We start from the raw sequence: 11,943 nt of genomic DNA, 5'->3' as shown, positions 1-11,943 counted from the left end.
GCTGGTGTAAAGTAGAATCACACATTGGCCTGTTCTATAGCACTATTTCAGCTAGTGACTGGAAAAGGGATGCCTTACATCGAACATGTTAAGGAGTTGACTACATGAACAGAATGTGTCCATACTGATCTTATATATTGTAAATATTATACATTTTTATATGGAAATGTCACTATTTTGATAATATATTTTTTATTATTATTTTTAAAGTTTTCATAGAAACAATAGGAAAATATCAACCAGCAGTAACTCCTCCCTGATCTGGAATGCTTCCTCAGCCTGCCGTCACAGCTGGGAGTTATTTTCTGTCTCCTGCTTCCTCTTTACTTCCTTTCCGATTTCTGATTTTCAGATTATTGCCTTAGAAAATGAGGGATTGTGGTGTAAAAAAAAATAATAAAAAAAATCACAAAGAAACATTATTTATAAATTTAAAGGCAATTTAAAAAAAATGCAGATTATTCAAATCCTATTGAAATTATAACACATATTTACATGCAAATATTTCATGAGTATGAGCCCGGGTCACTTGTGTTAATTTTTTTGATGCAATACAACTTAAAAAAAAAAATTGTTACTATAAATAAAACCTTTTTTTTATATATTTTTTTTTTTTTATTATTTTTTTTTTTTATTATTTGAATAGAGTAGGGAATAGAGTCCAACACTGTATGTATCTTTTTTTTTTTTTTTTTTTTTTTTTACAAAGCCCAGTGCTTTATTTTATATTAATTTGTTTATTTATTTGTGTTTCATCTGGGAAATGTCCCTTTATTTCCTGTGAAAGAGACAAGAGGGGGGCTAAGAGATAACAAACCTCTGGACTTTTAAACGGTATCAGATGTATGGGTCCAAACACCAAAAGGTAGAAATGTAAAAGAATTTGGTTTTGTTAAAACATAAAAAAAAGGAAAACAGTAATACATCCATCCAGAAGGATATACGAGTTACTCAGACATATATATATATATATATATATATATATATATATATATATATATATATATATATATATATATATGTATATATATATATATATATATATATATATATATATATATATATATATATATATATATATATATATATATACATACACACATACATATATATATATATATATATATATATATATATATATATATATATATATATATATATATATATATATATATATATATATATATATATTTTATATATATATATATATATATATATATATATATATATATATATATATATATATATATATATATATATATTATATATATAGTATGTGTATGTATGTATATATATATATAAAGCCCTACCACTCTCGACATGTTTCACTCATTAGAGTTTCTTCAGGAGATTGATGGTTTAGCTCAATGTGGATAGGGAGTTAGCTAACTTGCTGAAAAATAGAAGCCGAAGCGTTAGCATCTGACGTTTATTTATTTTTAGATTTACCTTTCACTTCTGGAATTCAGTCATATGTGGTGAGACCTATTCCCCATTTTTGATCGGTTGTTTCTATGTCCTGTAATTTTGACATTGTATTTATGGTTGTATCAATAATTGCTTGGTTGTTGATTGATTTACCAAGCTGATTGTTTTTTTTTTTTTTTTCCAGTGCTGTTGCGTCTATGTCTTATGTATTTAAAAGGATTTTATTTTTCGTTATTTCGTTATTTCAGCATACAAAAGAGCTATACTATCAATCTCCTGAAGAAACTCTAACGAGTGAAACATGTTGAGAGTGGTAGCGCTTTATATATATATACTTATATATATACTCATATATCCTTCTGGATGGATGTATTACTGTTTTACTTTTTTTATGTTTTAACGATTTTGTGAATAAAACCAAATTCTTTTACATTTCTACCTTTTAGGTGCTTTGACCCATACATCTGATACCATTTAAAAGTCCCGAGGTTAGTTACCTCTTAGCCCCCCTCTTGTCTCTTTCTTAGTATTTGGGATGTGGTATCTTTTAGTTTGATTTCTTCATCTTGTTGCCCTTCATACCTTTATTTCCTATCTTGAAATATGACAGGAACTAAGAGGAAATCTCTAAAAACGATGAGGAAAAGTAAAGAAAAATCCCCTCTTAGGCCGGATTGACACCTGGGGCATTTTTAGTGCTTTTTGCATTTTTCAGATTTGCACTACAGATCGTGTTCCATAGGAAACCATGTTAAATGGGCTGTAGGGCAAATCTGCAAAATGCAAAAATTACTAAAACTGCTGTAGGTGTGAATCCGGCCTTATAGCCCCCATACACACGGGTTGGACATTCCGACAACAAAATCCGTTGGATTTTTTCCGACGGATTTTGTCCGAAACTGGTGTTGCATACACACAGTAGGACAAAGTTGTGGGAAAATCCGATCGTTTGTAACGTGATGAAGTTATTTCGTTACGACGGGACTACGTTCAGGATAGTAGCCAATAGCTTTGGTCTCGTAATTTGATCTGAGCATGCCTGGCACTTTGTCCAATCGGAATTCTCTACAAACAATTGGACAAAGCCCAATCGGATCATGTTGTCGGAAAATTTTATAGCCCTGCTCTAAAACTTTGTCGGTCGGATATTCCGAGGGAAACAGTCTGATGGAGCCCACACACGGTCGGATTATCCGACAATACGGTCCGATCGGACATTTTCCATCAGATTTTCCGGTCGTGTGTACAAGGGCTTAGAGTTTTCACTGGGGCGGGTGTCTTCATTGGAAGATTTTCTTCCCGCTCTGGTGACGGCTGCAATGTATTTGTATTATCCCATCACTTTCTGTCTCAGCAACAATGGTCACCAGAACAAATAAAAAAAGGCGGATCTCCCCAGCAAGAGACAGAAATTAAATCCCGTAATATTTTCTTTATATGAAAATCTCAGTAAAAATATTAAATAAAAAATAAAAAAATAAAAAAAAACACACCATAGTGGTACCTACGTCTACCTCTCTTTATTAAAAGGTTATTTAAAAATACAGTCCATTTTGCAGCATCATATTTCTTCTTACATCCTGAACAATTCAGCATATATACAGTATCTCACAAAAGTAAGTACACCCCTCACATTTTTGTAAATATTTTATTATATTACACCTGCTCTCCATTCACACCTGAGACCTTGTAACACTAGCGAGTCACATGACACCGGGGGAGGGAAAAATGGCTAATTGGGCCCAATTTGGAGATTTTCACTTAGGGGTGTACTGACTTTTGTTGCCAGCAGTTTAGACGTTAATGGCTGTGTCTTGAATTATTTTGAGGGGACAGGAAATTTACACTGTTATACAAGCTGTACACTCACTACTTTACATTGTATAAACGTATTTGGTGTCAGATGGTGACAAGCGTGTGTGGGGGCAACCAGGTGAGGAGGACAAAGACAAGTGTGTCTTGTCTACAGTCAGGCATGGTGGTGGGGGTGTCATGGTCTGGGGCTGCATGAGTGCTGCCGGCACTGGGGGGCTACAGATCATTGAGGGGACCATGAATGCCAACATGTACTGTGACATATTGAAGCAGAGCATGATCCCCTCCCTTCAGAGACTGGGCCGCAGGGCAGTATTCCAACATGACAACCACCCCAAACACACCTCCAACACCACCACTGCCTTGCTAAAGAAGCTGAGGGTAAAGGTGATGGACTGGCCAAGCATGTCTCCAGACCTAAACCCTATTGATCATCTGTGGGACATCCTCAAACGGAAGGTAGAGGAGCGCAAGGTCTCCAACATCCACCAGCTCCGTGATGTAATCACGGGGGAGGGGAAGAGGACTCCAGTGACAACCTGTGAAGCTCTGGTGACCTCCATGCCCAAAAGGGTGAAGGCAGTGCTGGAAAATAATGGTGGCCACACAAAATATTGACAATTTTGGCCCGATTTGGAGATTTTTCACTTAGGGGGTGTCCTGACTTTTGTTGCCAGCGGTTTAGACATTAATAGCTGTGTGTTGAGTTATTTTTAGGGGACAGGAAATTTACACTGTTATACAAGCTGTACACTCACTACTTTACATTGTAGACAAGTGTCATTTCTTCAGTGTTGTCACATGAAAAGAGAGAAGGAATGTCACTGATGGGTGTACTTACTTTTGTCAGATACTGTAGTTTTAAAAATTTTTCTTACATGATTTGTGGTTCAACAAAAGAAAACAAAACTATACATTATTATTATTATTATTATTATTATTTTTTTTACAAAGTATTGGAAATTCTAGGGATGTCCCGTGGATGATGTGATGCAGCAGGAACATCAAAAACTTTCAAGTGATCAATTCGTTTTTGTTGTTTTTTAAATAACTTTTAGAATCTAAAGATTCAGATGTTGGCTAAAAAATCTCAAACATCAAGAGCAGCATTTAAAGAAGAAAAAAAAAAAGGAATGTTATCTGGGTAGCACTCACCATTTCGTGGCTGATCTTTACATTTGCGTTCTCCTAACTTGACTACTGCAATCCTCTACTTGCTGGTGTACCTAAATCCACTATTAATCACTTCAATGTGTACAAAATTTGCCAGCCAGAATCAGTGGCGGCTGGTGCTCAACATTATTTTTTGGGGGGGGGGGCGCAAAAAAAAAAAAACATCAGTCGCAGCCACTGTGCCATCAAACGCTGCCACTGTGCCCATCAAATTCTGCCACTGTGCCATCAAACGCTGCCACTGTGCCCATTAAACGCTGCCACTGTGCCATCAAACGCTACTACTGTGCCCATTAAACGCTGCCACTGTGCCCATTAAATGCTGCCACTGTTCCATCAAACGCTGCTACTGTGCCCATTAAACGCTGCCACTGTGCCCATTAAACGCTGCCACTGTGGCCATCAAACGCTGCCACTGTGCCCATTAAATGCTGGTACTGTGGCCATCAAACGCTGCCACTGTGCCCATTAAACGCTGCCACTGTGCCCATTAAATGCTGGCACTGTGGCCATCAAACGCCGCTACTGTGCCCATTAAACGCTGGCACTGTGGCCATCAAACGCTGCCACTGTGCCCATTAAACGCTGCCACTGTGGCCATCAAACGCTGCCACCGTGCCCATTAAATGCTTCCACTGTGCCATCAAACGCTGCCACTGTGCCCATTAAATGCTTGCACTGTGCCATCAAACGCTGCCACTGTGCCCATTAAATGCTGGCACTGTGCCCATTAAATGCTGGCACTGTGGCCATCAAACGCTGCCACTGTGCCCATTAAACGCTGCCACTGTGGCCATCAAACGCTGCCACCGTGCCCATTAAATGCTTCCACTGTGCCATCAAACGCTGCCACTGTGCCCATTAAATGCTTGCACTGTGCCATCAAACGCTGCCACTGTGCCCATTAAATGCTGGCACTGTGCCCATTAAATGCTGGCACTGTGGCCATCAAACGCTGCCACTGTGCCCATTAAACGCTGCCACTGTGGCCATCAAACGCTGCCACTGTGCCCATTAAACGCTTGCACTGTGCCATCAAATGCTGCCACTCTGGCCATCAAATGCTGCCACTGTTCCCTCAAGTGCTGCGCTTGGCGCTTTAGCCAATCAGGAAACAGGTCTCACTGACCTGCCTCCAGATTGGTGGGAAGGCAATGCGGTGTGAAAATAAGAAAATATCCATTCGCTATGGTCACACAATTGGGTGGGATCAGGGCACACTCTCTGCGCCCCGGGCCCACCCTTTTTAGAAGCCTATCAGGTGCTTCAAAAAAATACACCCCCTCCTGCCCCCGCCATAGGAGTCTATGCGTCCATTGTCCTGAAAGGGGCCAAGTGCATGGATAGGGAGGCGGCAGTGGGGGCTGGGCAGCACCCATGCACCCACAATGCACGGGCCGCCACTGGCCAGACGCCTGATTAGGTCTGGTACGTGTGACTAGGATTGCCACCTCATCCCTTTAAACCTGAACAGATCTGAATTACACAGGTTCTTTGTGTTTTTTTTTTTTGTTTTTGGTTTTTCTTGTCTTTATAAAGCACTTTGGGAATCTACCTTTGAGGCCGGGTTCACAATACTGTTGCGAATTGGATGAGGGTTTCCCTGCAATTTGCATAGCAGGAGATTGTGACCGGCTCTCTATGGGGCTCTCTATGGAGTCGGTTCACACATCTCCGAAGCGGCTCCGGTGCGAATTGCAAAGGAGCCCTGTGCGTCTTTTGGTCCGCTTCAGGTCGAAGTCCAGGCAAAAACCTGGACTGAAATCGGACCTGAAATGGTGAATGGGGATGCCCCGGACTCCCGCTGTGAATGGGGACGCCAAGGACTCCCGCTGTGAATGGGGACGCCAAGGACTCCCGCTGTGAATGGGGACGCCCCGCACTCCCGCTGTGAACCGGGGCATGCTGCACTGCGAACCCAGCCTTAAGGTGCTATATAAAATACAATGTATTATTTTCATTCATACACTTATTTTATTTATTTTTTTTGCATATTTGTCACACTTAAATGATTCACGTCATCAAACAAATGTTAATATTACACAAAGTTAATTCGAGTAAATCCAAGATTCAGTTTTTAAATTATTATTTCATTTATTAAGGGAAAAAAAGCTGTCCAAATCTGCCTGGCCCAATGTGAAAAAGTAATTGCCCCCTTTGACAAATCATAAATGAACTGTGATTAATCACAGTTTTTGGAAAGCTGAGTTCAATTTGACACACTCAGTTTTGATTACTGCCAGACCTGTTGAATCAAGAAATCACTTAAATAGAAGCTGTCTGATGAAGTGAAGCACGCTAAGCCCCTGTACACACGGTCGGAGATTCCGACAACCAAATCCGTTGGATTTTGTCCGAAACTGTTGTATACACACGGTAGCACAAAGTTGTCCGGAAAATCCGATCGTTCAGAACGTGATGACGTAATTTTGTTACGACGGGACTACGTTCAGGCTAGTAGCCAATAGCTTTGATGTAGGAATTTGATCTGAGCATGCGTGGCACTTTGTCCGATCGGAATTCTCTACACATGATCGGAGTATGTCCGATCGGAGCATTTTGTCGGAAAATATTGACGGGAGTGGGAAAATTTGGTCCAACGGATATTCCGACGGAAACAGTCCGATGGAGACCACACACAGTCGGAATATCCGTCAAAATGCTCCGATCGGACACATTCCGTCGGAATCTCCGATCGTGTGTACAAGGGCTTAAAGTTCTCAGAAAGCCACAAATTATGGCACAAACTAAACTAATTCAAGAACAGAAGTGAAACAAAGTAATTGACGTGTATCAGTCTGGAAAGGGTTTATGTCTTAGACCCTGTACACATTCCCGGGAAAACATGGTCCGATCGGACCGTGTTGTCGGATAATCCGACCATGTGTGGGCTCCATCGGACTGTTTCCGTCTGAATATCCGACCGACAACGTTTTAGAGCTGGGCTATAAAATTTTCCAACATCATGATCCGATCGGACTTTTTTCCGATTGTGTGTAGAGAATTCCGATCGGACAAAGTGCCACGCATGCTCAGATCAAATTCTAGACCAAAGCTATTGGCTACTAGCCTGAACGTAGTCCCGTCGTAACGAAATAACGTCATCACGTTCTGAACGATCGGATTTCCCCACAACTTTGTCCGACCGTGTGTATGCAACACCAGTTTCGGACAAAATCCGTCTTGACAAAATCCGTCTTGACAAAATCCGACGGATTTGGTTGTCGGAATGTCCGACCCGTGTGTACAAGGGCTAAGGCTTTGGGACTCCAGCGAACCATGGGGGCAGCCAAACATGGAACAGTGGTGAGCCTTCCCAGGAGTGGCCGGCCAAACAAAATGACTCCAAGAGCACGACATCTAAAGAACTACAGGCCTCAGGTAAGGTCAGTATTCCCTATTCACCAATAAGAAAGAGACTGGGCAAAAATGGCATCCATGTGAGAGTTCCAAAGCCAAAGCCACTGCTGACCAAATAGAAAACAAAGACTCACATTTGTCAAAAAAAAAAATCTTGATTATCCCCAAGACTTTTGGGCAAATATTGTGTGATGAGAGAAAAGTTGAACTTTTTCGAAGGTGCGCTTCTCGTTACATCTAGTATAAAACTAACACAGCATTTCATAACAAGAACATCATACCAAGAGTCACGCATGGTGGTGGTAGTGTGATGGTCTGGTGCTGCTTTGCAGCTTCAGGACCTGGATGACTTACCATTAGGGATGAGCTCGGTGTTCGACTCGAACATCGGCTGTTCGTCTGTTCGGCGAATTCAGAACTTTGTGCACCAAATTCATGGGAGGCACAGTGGTGTAGTGGTTAGCACTCTCACCTAGCAGTAAGAAGGGTCACTGGTTCAAATCCCAACCATGACACTACCTGCCTGGAGTTTGCATGTTCTCCCTGTGCCTGCGTGGGTTTCCTCCGGGTACTCCGGTTTCCTCCCACAATCCAAAGACATGCAGGTAGGTTAATTGGCTTCTGTCCAAAATTGGCCATAGTATATGAATGGGGAACTTGGATTGTGGGGTCCAATGTGAGTATGCAATGTACAGGGATAGGGACAATTGTGGACACTCACTCAGGTTGAACTGGATGGACTGGTGTCTTTATTCAACCTTACAAACTATGAAACTATGAAATTCGTGTGGCATGAACGGCCCACAATGCACTACACCATCGCAGTACATTGCTGGCTCATGATTGGCCAAGCATGCACTGTGACCCGGCATGCTAGGCCATTCACAGCGCTGGCAGCAAGGAGAGCCATAATTGGCCACAGGCAGGATGCCTGTGGCCAATTATAGCTCAGGGGGTTTAGTACACGCCCCACATTATATAAGGCTGCCAGGTCCCCTGACCTGCATCACCTGGAGCTGTGGTCCCCTGACCTGAATTACCTGGAGCTGCGGTCCCCTGACCTGAATTACCTGGAGCTGTGGTCCCCTGACCTGAATTACCTGGAGCTGCGGTCCCCTGACCTGAATTACCTGGAGCTGCGGTCCCCTGACCTGAATTACCTGGAGCTGTGGTCCCCTGACCTGAATTACCTGGAGCTGCGGTCCCCTGACCTGAATTACCTGGAGCTGTGGTCCCCTGACCTGAATTACCTGGAGCTGCGGTCCCCTGACCTGAATTACCTGGAGCTGCGGTTCCCTGACCTGAATTACCTGGAGCTGCGGTCCCCTGACCTGAATTACCTGGAGCTGCGGTCCCCTGACCTGAATTACCTGGAGCTATGGTCCCCTGACCTGCATCACCTGGAGCTATGGTCCCCTGACCTGCATTACCTGGAGCTGCGGTCCCCTGACCTGAATTACCTGGAGCTGCTGTCCCCTGACCTGAATTACCTGGAGCTGCTGTCCCCTGACCTGAATTACCTGGAGCTGCGGTCCCCTGACCTGCATCACCTGGAGCTGCGGTCCCCTGACCTGAATCACCTGGAGCGGCGGTCCCCTGACCTGCATCACCTGGAGCTGCGGTCCCTTGACCTGGAGCTGCGGTCCCCTGACCTGCATCACCTGGAGCTGCGGTCCCCTGACCTGCATCACCTGGAGCTGCGGTCCCCTGACCTGCATCACCTGGAGCTGCGGTCCCCTGACCTGCATCACCTGGAGCTGCGGTCCCCTGACCTGCATCACCTGGAGCTGCGGTCCCCTGACCTGCATCACCTGGAGCTATGGTCCCCTGACCTGAATCACCTGGAGCAGCGGTCCCCTGACCTGAATCACCTGGAGCTCCGGTCTGGATCTTTCCCTGATCTGAATCACCTGGAGCTGCTTTATTGGTATTTTTTTAACCAGTTTCCTCGGGACAATAATTGATTTTAATCCTGTGTTTCCCCTTGACAGCTGCTAAATCCCTGCTACCTATTGACTGCTACGTCATGCTTTAATATAGTGGAATTTTGAAATTGAGATACAATTATTTGCCCTTCCTGCACTGTGCATTCATTTCCCGTAGACTTGAATAGAACGTAAAGCAGAAGAAGCATCCTATTCATCTCTATGCGTCCCTATATGTACAGCTGTAGGTCTTTAGAAACACTGTACGTTTGTCACCACCACAGTGATTTCTTTAAAAATAAAAATAAAATCAGAAATATTTTAGTGTTTGACATTCAAGATGACGGATCCTCTACATGTTAAGTCTCTGTGTTCCTCCAGCTTCTGGTCCAGAATCTTCTCAGAATGGTTCTTCTCAGCTTGTTGCTGGCCTGGAAGATGACGGCGGCCTCAAGTGATGTAGAAAGCAATCGCAAAGTCCAACTGATCGTAGGTATTAACTCTGAAAACGTTGTGGATTTTCGAATAATCATAAGCACCTGAGACCCGCAGAAGAATGTGAAGATGAGAAGTAAGAAGAAGATTGTCCTCAGTGCAGTGACATGAGCCTGAAGATTTGGACGTGTTGATCCAGAGTCGTTATTCTTCACCCTCCAGACGTGTCTGAGCAGAAAGGAGGAAGTGAGGACCAGGCACAGAAGACTAAGGCAGAATGGAAGGATGCAGCCTACGGTGTTTGCAGACACAAAATAGGAAATAATTTGAATAATTTTGATGCTGATACCAGGAACTCCGGTGCTGTTCCCAGAAGACTGGAGAGGACTTTCTTCATACACAGCCCAACAGCCCGGGACACTCACAATGAACATCCCAAGAGCTGTCAGGAATAGAAGGCGACTCGGGAAATTGGACACAATTCTCTTTATCCAGATGAAGAACCCATAGCTGAGATTGGTGATGGTGGTACAGTAATGAGCCGAGAGCCAGAAGGTCAACCAGAAGTTGCAGTAGATTAGAAAGTAAGTTGATGTGTTCACAATTGCATAGACTTCTCTAATGTAAAAGACTGCAGGGGACAAGACAAAGAGCATTACTTGTAGAGTCAAAAAACCCTGCAAGAGAATATTCAAGATTCCCTTAGCTAGGAAGATCACATCGGTGGGACTCAACTTCCCTTTCTTTCTGATGATGTCCAGATTACCCATCACAATACAAGTGTAAGAAGGGATTGCCAAGCCGAGTCCCAAGACTGAAGAGACTAAAATGGATAAGGAGTACGGAGAGATCATGTTGAGGTTTGGTGTGATCTCCGGACAGAGATGACGGGACACGTCCAGTGATAGCAGACAGAATGAAAGAATTAGAGTTGGAGATATGGAAATAGTCTTCAGAGATCCGTCTCATGATTGACTTTGCATAAATGTGATGGATTTCATTGCAATGTCGACCTGTAAAGCACGGAGCAACCCGTGTAATACAATCTCTGACTCATTTCCATTATACGGAACAAAATGAACCACTTCAGGACTGGCGGATGTCTGTCCCTGATTGAGCATTTTGCACATTCAGTGCAATGACTATTATGACTATGAGTTTGGTAAAACAATATTGCCCTGCACACGCGATAGGATTTTCCGACAACAAAACCGCTGATTTTTTTTTACGACGGATTTTGGCTCAAAATTGTCTTGCATACACGCGGTCACTCAAGTGTTGTCAGAAATTTCGATCTCCAAGAACGAGGAGACATACAAAGCGTACGACGAACCGAGAAAAATGAAGTTCAACAGAGTGCGCATGCGCGGGACTCCCGGGAAGATGCTCTAACCGAGAGCTCCGCACCACTCCGGCCCCATCCGGCTCCCCTTCCTCCTACACCGAGCGGGACACACGCTGCACGGACTCCCAAGCTTCCTGAACCACTCAGGCATCCAGTCGCATGCCAACCGGCCCCAGAAAAACGTATGTCAGCCGCCAGCTGGACTTCACACAGAAGGCCCCTAGAGCAGCTAAGATGGCGGACGAGTCTCAGGCACGAGACACCACGGAGGAACAAGCATCCATAGCGGATCCTCCCTCCCCTATTCAGCACCGGTCTTCACTGCTGGCAACCCCTGTGAGTACAGCCTCCCCACAAGGCTTTTCCCCTGCCTCCACGGAATCCCTCTAGACAGAACAATAGGGGGAAATATCCAGACTCCCTCCCTGCATACTCCCATAGGCCTGTCAGGCCTCGCAGGCA

At 43.7% G+C, this 11,943-nt stretch overlaps 1 protein-coding gene across 1 annotated transcript; it reads right to left on the bottom strand.

Moving 5' to 3' along the window:
* Window positions 1-10,060: 10,060 nt before the first annotated feature.
* LOC143925264 (taste receptor type 2 member 40-like) lies at window positions 10,061-10,906 on the bottom strand. The gene has a single exon (XM_077449854.1). It carries the CDS (start codon window positions 10,904-10,906, stop codon window positions 10,061-10,063), a length of 846 nt encoding a protein of 281 aa, XP_077305980.1.
* Between the last annotated feature and the right edge of the window lie 1,037 nt (window positions 10,907-11,943).

The sequence above is a fragment of the Lithobates pipiens genome, unplaced genomic scaffold (genome assembly GCF_037356315.1).
Source record: "Lithobates pipiens isolate NorthernLeopardFrog02 unplaced genomic scaffold, aLitPip1_a1.2 Scaffold_22, whole genome shotgun sequence".
NCBI classification, from domain to species: domain Eukaryota; kingdom Metazoa; phylum Chordata; class Amphibia; order Anura; family Ranidae; genus Lithobates; species Lithobates pipiens.
Note: the sequence above shows the minus strand (reverse complement) of the source record. Positions and strands in the feature narration are given on the sequence as shown.

Excerpts from the sequence above, each read along its gene's own strand:
- LOC143925264 (XM_077449854.1), bottom strand. The coding sequence starts at position 10,906 with ATGGGTAATCTGGACATCATCAGAAAGAAAGGGAAGTTGAGTCCCACC.